At 33.7% G+C, this 22,410-nt stretch overlaps 1 protein-coding gene across 1 annotated transcript; it reads right to left on the bottom strand.

The window, feature by feature from the left end:
- Window positions 1-472: 472 nt before the first annotated feature.
- On the bottom strand, window positions 473-22,199 carry LOC144851576 (uncharacterized). Its single transcript, XM_078709101.1, has 16 exons — window positions 21,809-22,199; window positions 20,381-20,577; window positions 17,424-17,587; window positions 13,738-13,926; window positions 13,216-13,403; window positions 11,268-11,374; window positions 10,015-10,162; window positions 9,417-9,547; window positions 9,004-9,087; window positions 8,381-8,517; window positions 8,023-8,106; window positions 6,917-7,059; window positions 5,262-6,220; window positions 4,666-4,790; window positions 3,888-4,185; window positions 473-3,835 (listed from the first exon to the last, which is right to left on the bottom strand). Exons 1-15 carry the CDS (start codon window positions 21,886-21,888, stop codon window positions 3,973-3,975), a joined length of 2,949 nt encoding a protein of 982 aa, XP_078565227.1. The 5' UTR covers window positions 21,889-22,199; the 3' UTR covers window positions 473-3,835; window positions 3,888-3,972.
- Between the last annotated feature and the right edge of the window lie 211 nt (window positions 22,200-22,410).

Genomic DNA, 22,410 nt, shown 5'->3' with positions numbered 1-22,410 from the left:
GTTGTTGGGTAACTAATGAATATTCATGACGTAATTTGATAAGACGTGAAATGTCTTCAGAAAGTACAGCATGAAAAGAATATCGATTTTTCTTTTATTGCAGCAAGCTATAAAGCTGAAACCGCATCCTATAAATTGACGTAATCATCGTACAAACTGTTTTTAATATAAATTGTTTATATAGAATTCTAAAGATGATTATAAATGTTGTCGTTAAAATTGATTTTAATCAATAAGAAGTATAAGCTAATAACAAATCAATATGTAAAGGAAATATGACCTCAGTGTGTAAGTTAATTAATTAAATGTTCTAATGCACATTCATTAATTTGTATAATTAATTTGCATATTCATTAATTTGTATAATTAATGAATATTATATAAGTTTTTGTATTTTGTTTGAGTGCAAAACACTTTATTAAATATTGATTGATTTTTAAGGAATGCAAAAAAAGAAGAAATGTAACAACTATTTACATGCACCTTGCAAACTTTATTGTATATAATTTATATAATATTGCTACAAATATCCAACTATGTTGGTAGCATTTGATTTTGTATTATCAAGCATGCATACAAAGCAGTGTCTTAAAGAACTTACTAAATACAGGCAACAGCATCTGCTCATTATTACCCTTCCTTATGTTCATATTTAAAAAAATATACTTTTTAAAATTTTAGAAAGAAGAAAGACTTTCTTTCTAAAAAAACTTGACCGCCCCAAGATAACCCATTCATTCATTCATCAGTGGAAAATTACTCCCATTTATTGTCATTTGCATATATAATATACATAGATAATAATGTTTGCTCAAATTAAACATATTTTATGTTATAAGCAATAAGGAAAGTGGGTAGTCAGAAGGGCAAAGATCTTCCAAAATGATCAATATTATAGTTTTTAATTTGGTTATCCTTAAAACTTTCATGATATTTTCACTTTGACACTCAACCAAAAAACCTTTAATGCACCTCTGGCTTGTAATCAAATATGAATTTGATTTGAAAACATAAACTATTACATAGAATACAGTACCTTACAACAACAAAAACCCAATATTTGTAGGATTGTGAATAAACTTAAACATATATATTTTTAAACTATTTATTATTTATTTTTAGTTTAATATTTTCACTTTAAGTGAACCAACACAAACAATATAACCAAAGTTAGCTCTCTAGTAATAGACCTACACCAAATTCTTAACGAAATATGCACATTGAAGCTGGATACACATAGATTAAAAGAAAACATAAATTTAAAATATGAAATATAATAAGCAATACGATTTGCAATTGTATGACTATCACATAACTTCATATCTAAGAGACACCATAGTATTAGATATAGGTTCACTATAACATCTCACATACACAGGTAGTAATAGATATTAGCTCTCTATAACCATGCTATAACATGTCTATGTTGAGACCAAGCCCGTAGTCAGGATTGTTGTAAGAGGGGTGGCAGAGGCGGATCCAAGATTTTTTAAATGAAGGAAATAACATATAACATAACAATAACATGATATCAATATTTAAAATCAGATATCAAAAAGATTTAAGGCGACCATACCCACAGCGTCAAATAATAATGAAGGATTGGCTCAAAGTGTTAGTTTACTGATTTCTGAAAAATTGGAAGATGAAAAAATTAATGATACAATTGATAAATACCCACCATCAGCCAACCTAGAAAACTTGGTATTACCAAAGTTTAACCCTATTATATGGGATAATATTTCAGCTGCATCAAAGTCATCGGACTTGAAAATACAACCTGCAGAGAAGCATGGCAGGGGCTATTTCGGCCATGGTGAACCAACAAGAACGTGAACATTCCTCAACAAAGGAAGATATAATAGCATTGATGGCACACGCCCACTTTGAACTAAGTCTAATCAGACATGAGAATTTAAAACCTGAATTGGATGAAAAATACAAGCAGCCACTGTGTAAGGCGTCCATACCGGTCTATACATTGCTATTTGGAGATTATTTGGCAAAAAGAGTCAAAGACATGAAAGAGAAAATCCAAAGTGTAACTAAAAGACACCCCTATAATGTGTATTGGGGTTCTCAATTCAGAGGAAGAGTCATTAACAGGGGTAGAGGAACTTGGCGGTTTAACCCTTATGAAGGAACTAGAGGAATTGGATACTCTAGGATTTTTAGGACAACCTCTCAGGAGAGGACAGTGGTCAAGCCAAAAGAAACCATTCACAAAGTCCAAAGCTCCGTTGTGAACACAAGAAAAGAAATAACTAATGAGGTAAGTATATACTTAAATCCCAATCAGTTTATTGGTGCACAGTTAAGAAACTATGAATCAGAGTGGAATAAATACACTTATGATCAGATTGTGCTTAATATTATCAAGGATACCAGTTGGAATCTCTACCAACTACCATTACTTCATGAAATGAAGACCAAACTTCATAAGTACTCATTTAATTCTTCCATCAATAGTTACAATCAGATATCAAAAAGGAGTAGTTGCTGTCCAAAAGGGGAGAATGCGCGTCTAGTGCTACCCCACTGGATCAGCCCTGGGTAGAGGGCCTACTACTACTGATGAGCTAGGCTAGGATTATTATTTCTAACACCTCTTTTGAAAAAGGGCATGTTGGGAAGGGGGGGGGGGGCATTTGACCCTCCAAACACCTCCTGGCTACGGGCTTGAAATAGATTATATGTATTAGTTCTATATTGTTATAGTAAATATATCAATTATGTATAATATATTTGAAAAATATAGATTTTCGTTTTCATAAACTAAAAGTATTTAGTAACTATATATTACTCACTGATCTCAGATAAGTTTTACTCTTAAATAGTATATATATTTTGTTTATGTTTTACTTTATACATGATTTGAACCAAAGTCAATGGTTTTGGAAGGCCAGCACCCCACCACCATCACATGCAGATGTTATACTAAAACGTCATATACAGAAGATACTAAACATATACTAAATCTCACAGAGACATTGCAATTTCTAAAAATCTGTTTTGGAGGCGAGCATATTCTTTTAAAATCCCGCCTCAAGCAATTCAACTACTTAATTTTTTTTATCACATAAAAATAATAAAACTTATGAATATAGCAATCATATTTACACTTTTAATTATGAAATAAAATCATAAACATTATTTGATTGTCGAATAAGCAAACAAATGAAATACTGTATCACACATTAACAGATGTGTACAAAGTCAAACACCAATAAATCTAGTTAATAACTAATTATTATTTTGAAGTATGTAATATTACCATGAAGCTATAAAACTCCATACTTTAGTTTCTCCATTATACAAGATTTTTCATAAAATATAGCTTACAAATACAGAGACTTACTACATTTACTTATTACTAAATGCTTGTTTTGTTTTTAGTGAGATTTAGTGAGTGCGGTGTTTCTTGTATATACATCATTCAGTGATTTCTCATACATGAACTGTGTTCGTAAGCAAGAATATTCTTGAAAAAAGAATGTTCTTGAAAATTCAAGCAAAAAGCAAACTTAACTTATTTATTTGCATCACATAATGAAATAATAAACTTTTGATTATGAATATAGCAATTATCATTACACTTATTTAGTATCTAACTAGTATTTAACTATTTCCACAACTTCTCTACTTATAAACGTAACTTTTAAAGTAAAAACATTTTATTCAGACTTCTTAAATGCATGGTTGGCTCAATACTTTATACAAAGTTAGACTTAACAAATATTGTTAGGAGTGCTAATTCAATTAACCCTTAGTTAAACCATTGACATACTTTGATTAAAAGAATACGTTGGTAAACAACTATCAATAACTGTGCTTGGTGCATAAAACTGCGAGATACACATAAACAACTGTCAATAATTATAAGAGAGTGCTTGGCGCATAAAACTGCGAGATACGCATAAATGTACGCAACAATCCAAGTAGCTCGATCAAACATGTGCCAATGATGATATACTAATTGTCTCCTTTTGATTGGTCAAGAGCTTTGAGAAGTTCGTCCCCTTGCAGCAGACAGGAGGAGGTGATGGGTGCGTTGACCTCGGCATCATATTGGTTGATCAGCGGTATGGAATCAAGCTGAGACGATGAGCTGATGAGGCTCGCAATCGACATTGTGCTGAACAATGATGGAGATGGTGAACTCAGAGTGTTCTTTGAGGATTCATTCTATCATTTCAGAAGTAAAAAATAAATTGTTATTACTGTCAAAATAAATAAATAAATCAAAATGAAAACACTGCTAGTATTTTAGCACATCTAAAGCTCTGTCTACACTATCAAACTAATGTGTGATGTGCCCAAATATGGTAGTGATATGCTCAAATATGGTAGTGGTATGACATCGTCATGTCCACTTATGGGCATATCACATTTTTTGTGCCACATAAAGTTTGATAGTGTAGACAGCGCTTAATACCCTTCACACATGCCTAGCACACACATCACACCAGAATGCACACCATACAAAACACTGGTGTTGACACCTGGGTTGATATTATTTTAATGAACAAAAACAGCCTAAAAGAATGTTCGTGGCAGAGCCCAACAATTTTTTAGCAGAGACTACATACTTATTTATGTTATGCCAATATAAAATTTGCTTAAAAATGGAGAAGAAAAAAAGAGAGTAACATTTCCCTCACATACCGCTTTCATGGCTACTTGTTGTAACAGCTTTGAATGAGTAAGAGTGCTACCGACTGTGCTGTACTCTGATTGGTTACGAATATCTGCCCATGCGTTCAAGTCTACTGTACTCACAGTTTGTTTATCTAAAAAAATAAACAGAAACATTTATTATTATTTGTAAAGGGCGTGTGGCAGTGTGTTAGACGTTGGATTACTGATTGTGAGATCGTGAGTTTGAATCCAACTCTCGCCGCATTGCTTGTACAGGTACAAGATACTTTTGCCTCTCTCTACCCAGGTATATAAAATATGTACCCGGTTAGATCAAGACACAATTTTGCACCGATTACTAGCTGCATTATGGGAGTATGTTTGCATATGTGTTTGATCCCAAAAAATGACCAGGGTAATAATGTGAAGCCCTTAGGAGCATTGTGCAATAAGCGCTATATAATACAAATATTACTTTTATTTAAAGATTTACTTTGAGGCAAAGTTTTAACTGACTTTTTGGTGGTTGAAACAGCTTGGTTTAGTCTCTAAATATGAAAAGTGTCGATTCAAACATAGGGTAGCCATAATAATGCAATTTGAATACAAAACACAATACTCACTAATAGGACAATTCCTTTTATTTGGTTCCCGTTCTTTTTTCACAAATGTCTCTTTATTTTCAGCTGCTTTTGCGAACAGTTTAGCTTGTATTGGGTTAGCATCAATGCTAATTTTGCGTTTCAGTATTCTTAAGTTTGATTGTGGTAGGTTCGCACTTGCTTTCCAATCTGGGACAGGTCTTTTCTCCGATTGATAGTTCAACAGAAAATAAGGAAATGACAGCATCATTCCTGATGTTGATGTAGACAGTACCGACGGAGGAACGATCTGTGACCCTTGTTGCGAGATGATTGGTGACCCTTGTTGCGAGATGATTGGTGACATGATCGGCACTGGTGAAACCTGCCCTGTTGAGATCTGGGAAGTTAGTGGTGAGCCTTCTGATGGCAGTTGTCTTATTAAGACCGGTGACATTTGTGGTGATGTCAAAGATGATTGTGCCTCTGATGTTTTCAGCGACATGTGTGGTGGTGTGGTCTGAAATATTTTTGATGGCATCTGTGGTGATTGTAAGGAGACCTGTGATAGCGTATGTGATGGTGATATCTGTGATAACATCACCAATGGCTGTGGTGAGATTTGTGATTCCATCTGTGGTGTTGGCGATAGTATCTGCAATTCTTGCATAGTCATTTGTCTTGGTGCAGTTTGTGATGTCTGTATTCTGTTGTATCCTGGTAGTTCCTGCAATATATCTGGAGGAATATTTCTTTGATCACTTATGTTCTGTTGGATCCCAAGACAGTTATCTGGTGAGAACATCAGGTTGGTGGCAATATCAGGAGTTGGAATTGGTCTTGAAAAGTCATCGTTCTTTGTACTTGCAGGACCAACCGACATGTTTGGCATGCTCCGACTTAAACCAGTCATTTTACTCAAAGAAGTATTCAAACGGTCAATATATGGAGTATCAGGCATGACGTCAGTTCTCTCACAAACAGTGTCTTCAACAGACCCCCTACAATGAAATAAAAATAGTTTTCACTTGATAAATAACTGTCTAAAACATGAATGCCCTAAAGGTACAAAAAGGCGGAAGAAATTATGTGAAATTAATGTAAATTAAAAAGGCGCATTAATAATAGTATCTTTATTTTAACAGAAAAAGATGGGTTACTTATTAAATGGTACTGATATAAATTAGGCAGGTAGGTACAGAAAAGAGGTGGGGAAGAAGAACATGTTTGTTGACTGTGTGGCAGAATTTTGCCAATTACAGGTGGATAAGCTACCGTACATGACAATGACAATGAGGCCTGGGTATGACATATGGAGTAACTTAGGGGGTCGAATTATATTTGGATTGCATTTACAATCATGTGTCTAAGCTTAGCCTAAATTATACTCAAGCAAGGATTATAGTACGGTTTTATATATATATATCTACCAAGCTACAACTCCACTACTAGTGGTGATAATGTCATTGAATAATGTTCTGTTTGGAAATATAGTGGAGAGGGGCGCGTGAAATGGGAGACTTATATTACGTCATACTGTACGAAGAGAAAACAGATTAACAGGCTTACAACTGTTCCAACATACGTATTTGGACTCTTTGGCTGGGTAAATTATGTTGTGTTTGGAAATATAGTGGAGAGGGGTGTGTGAAAAAAATAAATAAAATTTTTAAAAAGTGTGGAAGTGGGAGACTTACGTCATAGGAAGAGAAAATGGATTAACCTCCTTCCACCTGTTCCAACATACTCCATCCAAGTCTGTCAACATGTCGGTGGTAAACTGACATTCTTCATCTAGAATTAGAGGCGCATTCATGCCAAGCTCATCCATGTTTGAATCCTATTACAAATCAGATACAGGGTTTCAATTTTCTACTGACAATGCAAAATTGAAATCCCTAGGTCTAGGTACTTAGGCCTGCCAATTCCTCTTGGCAAGAGTAAGCATGGCTATTGTGCCAAGTGTCTGCTTGGAGTATGTATTGTATTTTTGTGTGGTATTTGGACTCTTTGGCTGGGTAAAATAAAAAACACCCTCAGGTTACAGTTCAGTAGTTACCTGATCCACTTTCACCCAGCTTCAATTATAGCTGTGTTTCCATTTAAATTTAACTCTTTTTATGCAACGCTTAAGCTGCCATGTCACTTATAGCTGTGTTTACACATACTAAATTTAACTCTTTTTATGCAATGCTTAAGCTGCCATGTTACGACTGGGTTAAGTGCTTGTGTGAATAGTTAAAACTCTCTTAAGGGTCTTTCACACCTGTTCCGGCACGGTTCCGGTCCGGCGAATCGAACATCAATGTTTCATTTTCACGCGGCTATGCGCCAATCGATATGTGCGTAGCCGCGTGAAAACGAAAAATTGGCGTTCGATTGGATTTTCCGGCGCCGGACCGCAACCGTGCCGGAACAGGTGTGAAAGACCCTTTATACATCTGAGTCGATACCGTATTATAACTCAATAGTACTTTTGATATAACTCTGATAGGTTTAAGAGGTACATTCTATGTAATGCTACCTCTGATAGGTTTCAGTATGTAACATTATATGAAACATGAGCGCCGCTTGAGTGGAGGATTTCAGTGCTATAGACATTTTCATTTATTATTATTATTAGAAGAAATGGCATGTGTATATAAGCGTTTTTTGCTAAAACAGACAAATTTGTTTGTAAACATATCTATAAATGAAAATGTATGTCTCCTTCCAGGAAGTGCATGCAGAAAACGTTTGTGGTTGAGATACATACAGTACTACAATAATGATGAATAGCTTAAATTAAATCCGGTAGGCTCACCTCAATTGATATGTATTGTTCTGTGGACACAATCTGGTCTTTCTTAGGAAGGATATCAGTTGGGTCCTGGTCAATGTTTATTTCCTGTTATACAAGGAAAACACAAAATGTAATGCAAGAAACCTTTCTGCTTAAAGCTCTGTCTACACTATCAAACTTTGTGTGACAAAGAAAAGTGATGTGCCCATATATGGACATGATGATGTCATATCACTACCATATTTGGGCATATCACTACCATATTTAGGCACATCACACTTTGTATGTCAAACTAGTTTGATAGTGTAGACAGAGCTTAATAATTTTTTTACTTTGTATTGTCATTGTCAATGTAGTTATGTGAAGAATATTATGTTACCTGTGGTGACATCTGTTTGTCTTCACTCTCAAAATCCATAGGAGCAAATGGATTGAAGTCCATAAAGTTATCACCAAGACCATCCATCATGTCGGAGTAGTTCACGGATCCTTCCCTGCTTAAACATGTCTCACCATCTATAAACAAAGTTAAGTAATGATTGTATTATGTTATGTTAGCTACGGTTATAATTACCAGATTCTCAGTGCTGTATCTCTACATATAACAATATTTGCTTAATTACTATAGGAAACTCCAAAATACATTAACAAGTAAGTGGCCGAGTGGTTAAAAACAGTGGAACTGTAACTGCATAGCCTTAACATCGGCAAGGGTTCGAGGCTCACTCGCTTCATTGTTTTTTGTGGTAGAACGAGTCTTCTCGGATAAGGTCTATGAACCGTAGGTTCAGTGTACACATCTAGATCATGTGCACTTTAAAGAATCCAGTACATCTTTCGAGACGAGTAGGGTTTACCCTGGAATATTAGTCCACACACACAGTCACACACATCTACTGTGAAATTGAGACTGGATCGTTTTAGAGGTTTTTACCACCTGTTGGTCCCATTCATCAGTAAAGTACAACTTAGTTGATAAAATAAATTTAAAAAATAACAAACCTTTCATCGCTGAACTGAAAAGTGGCACAAATTCTTCCCCAGGTGTGGGTGCCAGGGAATCCAGTTCATTGGGATCCAACTCAACTGTAGTAAGAAAAAAAATCTTTTATAAACATTTATTTAGACCTGAGTTCTGATTTATCAAATGTGCTTGGCAAAAAAAGAATAATCTAATGATTTAGAATATAACCCAAGATAATAATTATTTGTATGTATTTTTTTCTAAAATCTATGAAAAACTCTATTTCATAAGATAAAAAGAGAGGTTTCATAAGTAAACTTAAGTCATTTCTTAACTATCTTATCTCAAGTAAATGTTAGTCTATGGTTCTGAAACTGTCAGTCCACCTGCAAAATCTACAAACAATTGTTTGAAAGAAGATATGACACATGCTAATAATATTAGTACGTACTTGTCTTGTTCTGGTCTGGACTCCAGTACACAAATGGACTTTCATTAGTCTGTTTGCTTGCCGTTGGTTTTGTCTTTGAATTTTCAACTTCTTGTTCTAATGACACAATCTCCTCCTCTTTTTCTACATCACTGAAAAAATTATTAATTTATATGGTTGTCATTTGTTAAATGATGAAAAAAAAAGAAAAACTGAGAATGCCTTTTTACACTTAAGCTCTGTCTACACAATCCCATATATGGACATGATGATGTCAAATCACTACCATGTTTCGGCATATCACTATCATATTTGAGAACATCACACTTTTTGTCTCATAAAGTTTGATAGTGTAGACAAGGCTTTAGACTTATGCCCCTTTTACACTGTCAACCTTTTTATTTCTATACACTGTTGATGTTTCACAAATTTCATATAGGTCAACTTTTATATCATACAGAAATGGAAAAACAAGTTTTCTAATCAGCTTATTGTAAGCATTGCTTTTAAAGGATTTGCATTGTAATACTTTATGATGTGTACAAAAGGATGTTGAACAATGACAATTCCTCATCATTTTCACACTATTGAACCCCCAAGGTTTTTAAACATTTTATACCTTATCATATAATGGATACACACAATGCACTGCGGTTTGCACGACTTGTTGTGGTATATGATTGTTGCTTCTGTGCTCATCCATGCGTAGCCACCAACTTTAGCCAGAAACCGATATCGACCAATCACAGATTGTCCTTTGGCATATACTGTAAACAAAACCGCAGGTGTTAGTGAAAATGTTTATAAAGGAGGTCTTGATCCGCACTTTGGTATGTTTAATATAATATGCTTTAGGGGGGTTAATTCCTTTTGTTATTACGAAAAAATCCAGGTAACAATTAATAGCAATAAATAAAACAGGTTTAATAGTAGCGGCAGATGGTTACACACTAGCGTTCCAAAATAATTCATTCATCACCTTCAAATTTAAATGATGAGGTGATAGAATTACCCCATGTCTGTTTGATAAGTATCAAAAACACCAGACGGAAACGAAATCGGACTGCATAGTTTCTAAATCGTCTTATTCACACACTTCTCATTCAAAAACTTTCAATTTTATGAAACAGTCCTCAATGATGTCATTTTGTTTTCACTTATGGTTTTGTGAAAAAAAAAACTCAGAGGTAAAGGTATTTTAAAGATGTATTGTCTCCCAAAATCACAAAAAATGAAGATTAATTAAATCAGACTTTGAATAGGTTATTTTGTAGTTTTAATAAAGTTAATCCCTTCTGTAAAAAAAAAGAAAAATGTTTTCTCATAAAAATGGTCAAAATCAACAAAAAAAAACCATTGACTGGCAGCCAATTTGACTATTTTTTGCTTTAAATTACAGTTTTTCACGTAAATACATTTTTATCCGATTCAATTTTTGTTCAAAGTGGATAAAACTATTATGTGACATTAAAATGGCTTATTCAAAAAAACAAAACAAAAATAGGGGGACAATACATCTTTAAGTTAACAATACAATGAGTATTTATATTGAACTAACTAATTAAAACTAATTATATTTGAATGCTTGATACTGATAATCTTCAGAAACAAACTTTCTCCTTTTAGACCAAGGGGTATCATGTATGTAAATGGGGAGGTTGACAGCACCATTTCATTTCATTTATTTCACTTTACTAATAACTTAAAGTGGAGGAGCCTAAATGAAAGCATAGCTTGTAGTGCATAGGCTCCTCAAAAACAAAAATATAAAATATAAATAATATTACAAAATGATACAATAGAAAGCAGTTTTAAGAGTTCTGTTGTGATCGGCTACACAATAGTGAAGAAGACTTTGAATGGGGTACTTACAATCCTTTAAATTCTTCTCTACAACTTGGTTATCCCCTGCATGGATGAATTGGTAAAAGGAATGACCTTCCACCTGTGATACATTGTATCCTAACAGCTCCTCAATTCTGAAATAAACAATAATACTGTTTATTTCAGCAAACACAATAACACAATAAAGAGATGGAAAAAACACAAAACAACAAGGCATCTTTTAAATACACAAAATCAATAAAATTAAAAGCCATAACAGTTAAGTGGAGCCTGAAGAGATAAAAGCATAAATAAATTGAGAAAGGTGTTTACACCATATAGTATGATCATGAAAATAAGTATTTTATATACAACTCTCCCAATACAAAAAAACTTTAATATGTCTGGTTTTCTGCAAAATCTGGTATTCCGAATGCATTTTTAATGGTAACAAAGACCTTTTGGACCTCTGTATTTGGAAGACTTTCTATGGTTTTCGTTTTCAAATATTGGTCGAGTAGACTATAGATGTACAGTTTACACATTTGAAAGTCCAAGAAGTACATTGTGATCAGGTTTCTGTGGCATAAATATACTTTATTAAAAGCGGAACAGCTTTAATTATTGTTCCATGGCTATAGAAATATTGACCTGGGGAGGGGAGGAGTCACAGGGGCCCTCCCAACTTTTAGCGAGTGCGTAAATTTACATTAAATGATTTCTAAATCTGCCACTACATACAGTCTGTAAAAAGAAGTTAAACAATGTCCACATTGAAATTTCATATACTGTAACTGTTAGACAATGCAGTATATATATCACACATAATTACATCTCTCATGGGGACAATTTGTTGAACACATAAGGGTGTTCAATGGGTCTTTAAATCAATCCTGCATGCCTGATACCCATTAACTATAGGGCCTTAAATTTTTCACTGATCAAGCAAAGTTATTATGTCAAAGTCTAACAAACTGCTATAGATTTAGCTGAAGTAGCCTAATTCATCACCTGTCACTGCAGTAAAGTTTTTTCACTAGGGACTAACATTTAACAGAATGCTTATGAGTCACATGAACAGCTCATGGCATGACTGAACCAAGGGTGAGTACGTCACAAACAAAGTTTCTTTTTTTTTATTGAACTGCCAGTTCTTAATCGCTGTTGAATATTGGATACATAAAATAAACAGAATACAAAAGAAGAAGCCCATAGCAACGTGTTCATTATCAAATATCAAGACGAATCCAACTGAAGAAACGTTTAAAATATGGCTGCCAATAATCCGCTATTTCAATTTAAAGCCACCACCTGATTCTCAGTGCTCTATCTCCACATACTATCTATTTTCGAGGTACTGTATCATAGGAAAATTTGGTAATACAGCATCTCATTGACATTCATATCACATGTGGTGCCTGTATCATGTAAGGTTAGGTTAAGGGTTAGATTACTACTAGATACTGTGAAACACATGTGATGTTGTATTACCAAATATTTCTATGATACTTCGGAAATAGATACAGTACCAAGAATCGGCTGGTCTTGTTCAAACGACAGAAACGGCATCAGTCGCTCTCACCCAATAGTTCACCCTAGCAAGCTTTCATTTCAAGATGGTAGACAAAAGAGACAGTAAATTAACAGACCATGACGGCTGTACAATGTGGACAGAATAGAGGTTACTCACAGTGTGTAAAATTACTCCTCTCCTTTAATAATAATTATAATATCGAACATTTATAAAGCGGTCTTTACCGGAGTCTCACAGCGCAATATGAAAAGAATAACTATTGAAATAGATGAGTTTTCAGGAGAGATTTGATTTAAAAAGGGGATGGATTGTAACGGATGGAACGAGGAAGTTGGTTCCAGATCTCTGGTGCCTGAGCAAAGAAGCCCTTAGACACGGCTTTTAGGTTGGTTCTACTGTAGGTGTTGTTAACATAAGAGGATCCTTTTCTTGCTTGCTAATACCTCTTTGGTCAAAACTTACCTTTCATCACAATCTGTGAATGTCATGTCAAGGTTGTGTCTGGAAACGAATGTTTTACTGTCCAGCGGATGTTCAATGTTGGATGGGTGTGGGATGGGACACGCTACAACGACAAGACATAACGTCTTTGCAGATGTTGACAAATTGATCGTCTCAATCCACTCTTTGTGAGCAGTGCACTGGAGAGCCTATAAGTAAAAGCACCATATTGTTCTGTACAGTATTTAATATAATCATAAGTTACAGATTTTATTTTAAAATAATAATAATGGTCATTGTCTTATATACCGTCTTTAATACAATGTTGGAATTGGCACTTATTCAAAGGGGTATACTGTATATTTGTAATAACCATAGGTGGGTCCAAGCCAAATTTTGGAAATTTCCAAAGAAAAAGACATACAGCAGGTTCTGTTCAGCACTTTATTTGACCATATTTAGGCCAATACCTAACCCACACCCTTTCTCTTTATTTCAAAGTCCTGGTTCCGCCACTGTTAAGCGATCACTTCATACACTTACTTTGTAGATTGCCGACTTCAGATTAACTGTTTTGCCTTTGTCGGTCAGAGTGCATTTCAGCCGAAGGAGGAAGCTGTGATGATCTCTTGAAGCCGATGTCGATCCTGGCTTATCGGCTAATTGTTCACGAATCTCATCATGATCACATGGATGTGTGTACTCATAAATACTTTGGCCCATCAATTCAACCTGATCAAATTTAAAAACACAACATTTACTAAAGTTTGAAATATACATACCTTTATCATACCAGGCTTGGTTTCCTGATATTCAGAGATGGCTGGTTGGAAAAAAATTTAGGAAAAAAATGTACAAATACTAATTCTACCGTATAATCCCTCCTTTTATTTAGACACCCATATTAAGGGAAATTTTCCTTACAAACAAGGGAGAAATATGTTTTAAAACTATGGTCAACCATTATTCAGAAGACACCCTTATTAAGGAGAGAACTTTCCTGTACCAAATGAGGGTCAATATATATTATAAAACTATGGACAACCCCTATTCAGGATACACACTGGTCTGAATGTGTCCACTTAATAATAGGGAGCTCTCCTTTATATGATTTCTTTATTCAGTGGACATCCCTATTAATGGTACACACTGGTCCAAAGTTGTTCCCTTAATAGGGACTTTACTGTAAAATTATGTGCTTTTTTTTACTGTACATAGGGTTTATGAGCACGCATTTGACTTCCCACAATTTCCTAACAACTACCCCCTCAACCCACATCTTTCCTAATACCAACAACGAAGACTATAAGGAAACATGTGAACAATAGTAATATTCAGGATTTAAAACTGTGTCAAGAACGATGACACCTTTCCAAGATATACAGCCAAAGCTTAATTTGCCAAGTTCTTTAATCCTAGTGTGAATACAAGATATAAACTGGCCTAGATACAGTACTGCTAGTGTGGACAATATGGTAGGAATCTGAGATATCCAATTATATTTGGCTTATGGCGATCAAGTCTGAAATTCTTCTTCTACTCAGTCTAAATTATATTGTAATGCCTTTTAATCTTCACCTTTCTTAAATACCTCATAGTCTGGTCCTATGTCTACCCACCCTGTGTGGTTTTTATGTTTAGTATATTTCCACCCACACATATCACTCAATTCAGCACCCACCCTAATCTGTATGTTGCTACAGTAATGGATATCATGATCCGCACACAATGAACATTGAGTCTATTCAAATACTAAAGTTTTCTTTGATGGAAACCAACAGCTAAATGTCCCATCTGGATAACACACACCCAAGTGTATCCTCCTTGCATTTGATTGGTTGATTTTGTATCACCTGTATTATATCCATCTAAAGCTATGCCTACACTATCAAACTTTATGTGACAAAAAAATGTGATATGCCAATATATGGACATACTGTAAGGATATCATATCACTACCATATTTGGGAATATCACTACCATATTTTAGAACAGTACTGTACTTTATGTACAGTACATCATGTGTGTTGGCACTGTTATAAAATAAGTAAATGAATGTATTAAATATTTTTGAGAGAATATTTTCCGTTTAAAAACTCATTCCTTCATCATTTGTACAATATAGTATAATGGTAGGCTATTGTTTATCTTTGGCATGTGCAAAACCATTTTACTTTTCAAGTTATAACTCAAATTTAGTTTAAAATTTCATGTATATAAATATTTCAAATTTGAAATAAACCAGACACATTATCTGAAAATAACCAGCGCTCACAGCGCTACCAAAAGTCTATTATTATTGTAAAAAGCAAGTTTTTAAAAAAGATTGCATTAAAGATTTAGACTTACGGATATGAACATGTAAATCTGGAATACTAATCAAAATAATAATTTATAAGTAACCAAGATGCGGCTAATTGGGTAGTATTAAAACAACAGTCTAATGAAAACTCAACAATATTCAAATTGGTTTAAATTTACTATTCATATGTCAGAGATGTACTGTAGCTAAAGAAGTCTAGCGGGTAATGATAACAAGGGTGGGTGAGAAAAAAACAATGGTATAGAGGTATGCAGATGTTTCTTAGGTACGTGCTGTCAACTGAAGTTAGGCTGGATGTATGATGATGTCATATCACTACCACATTTGGGCATATCACTACCATATTTGGGCACATCACTTTTTTGTCAAACCCGTTTGATAGTGTACAGTAGACTTTAAACTAAGCTTTAAGCTGGTTGTTTATTCACTTTTAATGCAATAACAATATATAAGCACCAAAACCAAGAAAGTAAAACTTGTTGTACTATGGATATGGATGGATTGAACCCTGCACCTTAGGATTGGATGGAAGGCAAACATGTTAACCACCAAGCTACTATCTAATCAACTTAATTGATCTCCTTTTACACTTCCTGTTTTTCATTTTGAACTTAATACCTTTATAGCATTAATATTGTTATCTTACAGTATCATATCACTGTTAAATATATAATCAATCAAGCAAAACAATCAAATGGGAATTTGAACCAGTGACAAATTTGTTTAAATCCATTGTTGTATTGACAATTAATATGAAACATAAAATAATTGATTACCATATTAAGTTATTGTTATATTAACAACAAGGATATTTTGTAATTTGTGATAAGCATGGAATAATTATTTTTCTAGAACATGCCCGCACAATGTCTATTCACTTGTCAGTGGATTAAGACATCACTAGTTCTATTTGCAGTGTTTTTTTTATAAGAATCTCATGTGGTGAGTCATTATTATAGTGCCAAGATTTTAAGTTGTATGATTACAAAGCAAGATACTTGGATAATGCCCTAGTTACAGACAACGGTTCACAGAAAGGCCATACATTAAAGATAAGTTACATTGTCAATCCTTTAATGTTAAGACATATAGTATAATATAGTCTGGTATTATAAAGTTCACCAGACATGCTGTACAACTAAATTATTATTAAGGCCTGGTTCACACTAGCAGACTGCAGACTATATAATCCAGAATGGGTTACTGTACATTGTCAGTCCTATAATGTTGAAAATATACTGTAGTATAATATAGTCTGGTAAAGTTCACCAGACATACAACTAAATTTTTATTAAGGCCTGGTTCACATAAGCAGACTACTGTATATAATCCAGAACGGGAGCTAACTTTAAAGCTTGGTTCCCACTAGGAACGTTAACATGAGTTACCGATTTGACCAGTTTCTATAGCCAATCAACTCAATTTCTTTGTCAAACCAGGGTTTCACGAATCTACAGTAGTATTCACTTGGCTTTGCTTTTACGTGGAAATTCCATAACTAAATATTAAGAAACTGATGAATAATCATCTGCAAATGATATACTCTGAAAAAGGAAACTGAAAAGTACTACCGTAACCATAGTTGCAATGACAAGGGGAAATAATTGGAAATTTAGAAAATAGAGCTATTGATTTACAATTGTAAATTACTACCCTTAGAATAATGTTAAGAATATTTTGATCAGGCACACTGTTCAAAATTTACGAGGGTTTTAATACCATGAAATTAGTTGGGCTACCCGATACGAAAATGCAAGAAAAATGAGGGCAACCTACAGAGATCAACTTGCCGTTTTCGCTGAAATTAGTTACCATGATGGCATACCAAGCTATAATCCACCCAGAACATTTTTTGACACAATAATATATGATATTAAACGGTTTAAATAAAAACAATATATATTACCTGTGTCAACCCAAGATACTGGCACACATTTTCAGACAGGTAAACAATATCTCCTTCTTGTGACAGCACATAAAGAAAGCCTTCAAGTGACTTGATATATAAATCATCCATTAATGTGTCTAGCACAGCCTTTGAATCATTCTCCTTGTTTCTCATACACATTTCTATTATTTAGATAAACATATTTGCAATACATCATTAAAATATTGAACATATTTTATTACCTCCTCCACTAAGGACGTTGACATATAATATATCAAGGGACTGGTTTCTGCTGCAAAAAAAAAAATTACTGCGAATAAATTTACACTTAATTACTTGGCAGCAAAAATCGGACAGATTGCCAATAACCAGTAAAATGGTAGTCCGAAAATAACGGTTAAATAGATTGTAATTGAATCGGAAATTTGTAATTGTTTCTTTTAATAAATTGGGGATAATTTATTCAAAAAGTTATTTAAAATTGGTTATTTGCTCACATGATAGTAAGGAGAAAATGCTTAATATTGCAAATTTACAGTTTAATGCCAAACCTGCCATTAAGCAAATTCTAATTCATGTTAGTTTGACTATGATCATTTAACATGGTACTAGATTCAAGTATTGATTGTAGTCTGACTTGCTTACTTACAATATATAATATTCAATATACTGTATGGTACAGTATGATTCATCAAGTAGAGGTAGAAAGGATTGGGTCATAGGTCACCTGTCATTTAACCTCCTACATTTTAACTGTCTAAAGTTCTTTCCACCCATTCGAACATTTTGACAAAAATGCACACATGCTTTGGAACTGGGAGGTCTGTAATAATGATTTTTTTTTTTGACTGAGCAGATTTCTTATCTTTAAGAAAATGACTGACATGACTGTTGTTGCAACCCAAAAAAAATTAAAATGAAAGTTTAATTTATTTTATTTATTGTGGCAGTCTTTTATATAATTATTTCAAAGCTCTGAAGATAAGTCAGATAAAATTATTATTAGAACAAATAGAGCATTCACAAGAATCGAAAGAAATAAAAATTCCTTTTTTGGAAATACATTTGACATGCAGTTTATAGTAAAATTACTGTATACTGATACTTGATAAAAGAGAATACTGCGTCAAAACATTGATTTTAGGATTTTTCAGCAATTGTTTGCAGAAAATGAATTAATTCTCCAGTAGTTAGTATAAACTCCCAACACAATCACAGCTAAAAAACGATTCATGGAGAGGGACTCCGGAAAATGGCTGCAGAAAGTGACCAATCAGATACTGTACGAGTCAAGTCACATTCCATACTGCATTGCACAATATGTTTTGAGTGCACACAGTGTAACGCTAGAATAGACAGTATTCTTATGCAATAAAAGTTTGTATTAACTGAATTTTTTTTTATATACGTTGTGATTTATGTTGTTCTTCATTAGTCTAGTGTCTGTAGGTTAATAATATTGGGTATTGCTAAACTGCGCAAACTGCGCAAACCAAGCGCAAACAGTGCAAACCAAGCGCAAACCTAAAAAAAACCTGCGCAAACCTCCTCCAAATGGCTTATTATTGGTTCTATCATGACCAGGACTATCATAGCAGATAATTTATGAAAAAAAAAATATGAAATTGCTGTAAGTTGGGCGAAACACTGTAAAATCTGACATTTTACCAAAAAAATGATGTTTTTTCCCCCCAAAAAAAGCCAACTTACAGCAATTTCATAATTTTGTTGTCTTAAATTACTTGCTATGATAGTCCTAGTCATGATAGAACCAATAATAAGTGATTTGGAGGAGGTTTGCGCAGGTTTTTTTAAGGTTTGCGCGATTTACACTGTAAAATCCGACATTTTACCCAAAAAATGATGTTTTTCGCCCAACTTACAGCAATTTCATATTTTTTTTTTCATAAATTATCTGCTATGATAGTCCTGGTCATGATAGAACCAATAATAAGCCATTTGGAGGAGGTTTGCGCAGGTTTTTAGCAATACCCATAATATTTGGGATACACTAATAATATATTTATATTACTAAATAATATTTTTGAATGTCGGATGATGGTCATTTTGCCAAGTCTGTGCCCTACAGTACAGTACTCTATTGACTCTCAATAGTATCAATGACTACAGTATCCCTAGTTTTTTTGCCTTTAACAACAGGCTGTTATTGTGGTCGTACAGTAAGATGCAATTGGCAAAGATAATACTGTACATTACCTCATATCTTTGTGTTTTTTTAACAATCCAATTCAAAGAAAGAATAATAATTCACAATGAAAAATTGTCCAAACCCTTAGGATAAATGATGTACTGTATCTCATTACACTGGTTTATATGAGGATGGCAGATTGCCAAACTTAAAGATAATTTTTTGAAATTGTTGATTGTTCTATACGCCATTTTCAAGTTATTCACTTTCACCAAAAATTGGATCGAAAACAAAATTATTTACCTTCAAAACTGTAAATAGATTGGAATTCCATGAATTTTTTGGTTGAATTTACCATTTATTTGATTTTAATTTTTTTAGTAAAAACGCTAATTTTCAGCTTTCTACAAAAGTGAATAACTTTATTAAAACTGTGAAATGGCCTAATTAAAGTATTTTTTTTTTATTAATCTTCATTTTTCATGTTTTTGGTGACAATACATCTTTTTAATACAGTATTTTCCAATGCTGAGTTTTCTAATTATGGTCACAAAAATAAATTTGTCCTACAAACAGTATTTTTTTAAAATCAAAACAAACAGCAAAACAAATTCACCAATACAAGGATAGACATTCAAGTAGTGTAACCACGAGACAAACAAACACAGAGTATTAAAAGCCATGAACCAAGATAGTGCAAGAAAATTATGAATCCATTATCCATTAAATAACATCTACAGAATAACAGAATTTCTACTTGTTAAAAAGATCTGTCTACACTATCAAACTTTATGTGACAAAAAACAGAGATTTACATTGTACTTACCCCCAATGGTATGTGGAATAAGCTGCCTTGTTCTTATATAACTGATACAAAGTCTCATGATTCCGGCTTTGTCGAGGTGTTGGCAAACGTTTGACGGCAGGGGAAGTTGGCGAGCAAGCTCGTAATATATTTCTGTTTCTTTCCCTCGTCGGCACCGTGCTGCATTTCTTGACTTTTCTTTCCGCTTTTCTGAATTTCTAAATCATGATAAAATTTGTTCAAAATGGATTAATTAATTGTACTGTAGGCATACTGTAGCCAAGTGAATCTAACTAATAAACTTGTCAATTGTTTGACTAACTACAGTATATGATTGCCGGGAGAGTTGCATCATGGATGCGTCATTTACAAATAATTATTGACGCAGGTGTAAAAAAAGACTAAATTGTATCACATCAATGGTGTGTCAATGTCACTTAAATACCTTCCACCATATCACGAACAACATGGTCAAAATGAATGTTTTTCAAAATTGGTGCGTAATGGTCACCTACTGTAGGTAAGTCACTTATTTGACACAGGGGTGCGTCATGGTATTCATAAGGTACAGTATGACGCATATTGGACAAATGAAGAACCTCTCCTAGGGATTGTATAGTGGGTCATACATTACACTAACACTCACTGGCTTACAAACCATGGCAACCTATTTTTCTTTATACTACAGTACCAAGCTCCATTCAGTAAGGCTATATTTTATTATTATAGGGCAGGAAAATGAAACTGATTGAGCCATCTGTTTTATCAAAAAAATGTTCTTCGAAATCAATTATCAACTGTATTTGTGTTGTCTGTCCTACACCTATAATATAATCTTGACCCATGATTTCCATTGGGTTAGGCTACCGGTACTATTTTGTTTAGGTAGTGAATTCAGAATATTTTTTTTAACAAACCAATTGGACTGTCCTGGTAACTTTTCTAACTAAATTCAGTATCAAGAAACAAATTAATATATTTTAAAATAATTTTCAAGATAGAGAGAGGAATCAACAATAAGTAGGCCTACTCAATTTAGTATTGAGATTTTTACTCTCTACACATGTGACGTTTTATCTTTGAAAAGGTGGCCTCATTCCCATTTGACTGTCTCATGCTTTCGGCTGATCACCTTCCATATAATCTTGTCAGTATATAATATTAATAATAGTATAATACCTGTTGTAGCCCTAGATAGTAGTAGCTAGTAGAATGAAAATCATCTTCAGTTTAGTCAACTTTACTGTATCTAGCGCTATCCTAACTAAAAAGACCAAAATTTTCATTCATGACAATCAATATTTATTAAACATCATCATCGACATATTTAATATATTTAATAATAATTTTAATATCATATTAATTTAATTAACCAAATTTATAGTTGTGTACAAACTACAAATTATTACTAGGCCTAGCCTAATTTATTCTAGTGAAAAATGTGCTTACCGTCTCTTTGGTTTTGCAGGAGGCTGCATTGTATTTATATTCCGTGATAGTTCATTACATAGTTTGTTAGTGCTAGCCATTCTTCCTGATCTATCTCAAAAATTACTTGGCGGGCGAAGGCCAAGGTTCGCCGCCTGTCTGAGTTTTCAAGAAGTGACGAGAACAAACGTGGTGCGCCTTGAACACAGGGGCGAATTATCTTCTTATAAACACTTCACAAGTAACAATAATAACACTATATGTACCTACAGTCTTAGAACACTGCTAAGGAATGTAGAAGAAAAAGTTCCAAACAATTACAGTATAAAAATTGATGTAATCCGTTGCCTGAAGTTCGATCTCTATTGTTAATGTTGACTGGTGGCGCAGAAGTATAATATGGCTGCTCTCTGATGCGTGTTGTGATTAAAAAAGTCAGTCGATTCCGAAAACGAGGCAGTCGATGACGTAATTTAACCAAAAATGTTAATGTCAATTTCAAACCATTTTTTCCAATTATAATTACCTACCCTATAGTGGAAATTTTAATTTTATTAAATTATTCAAATCAATGTATTGCAATATATATCTTATGAGTCGAATGGGTAAAATTTAACAATAAC

The sequence above is a fragment of the Antedon bifida genome, chromosome 9 (genome assembly GCF_963402885.1).
Source record: "Antedon bifida chromosome 9, ecAntBifi1.1, whole genome shotgun sequence".
In the NCBI taxonomy this organism is placed as follows: domain Eukaryota; kingdom Metazoa; phylum Echinodermata; class Crinoidea; order Comatulida; family Antedonidae; genus Antedon; species Antedon bifida.
This window is presented reverse-complemented; position numbering and strand designations above follow the sequence as displayed.

Bases quoted from the DNA above. Each gene is read 5' to 3' on its own strand.
- LOC144851576 (XM_078709101.1), bottom strand. From the start codon at position 21,888: ATGGCTAGCACTAACAAACTATGTAATGAACTATCACGGAATATAAAT. The intron at 17,588-20,380 runs GTAAGTACAATG...TCTAAATAATAG, and splicing joins TATTCCACATACCATTGGGG to AAATGTGTATGAGAAACAAG. The intron at 4,791-5,261 runs GTGAGTATTGTG...TTATTTTTTTAG, and splicing joins TAAAAGGAATTGTCCTATTA to ATAAACAAACTGTGAGTACA.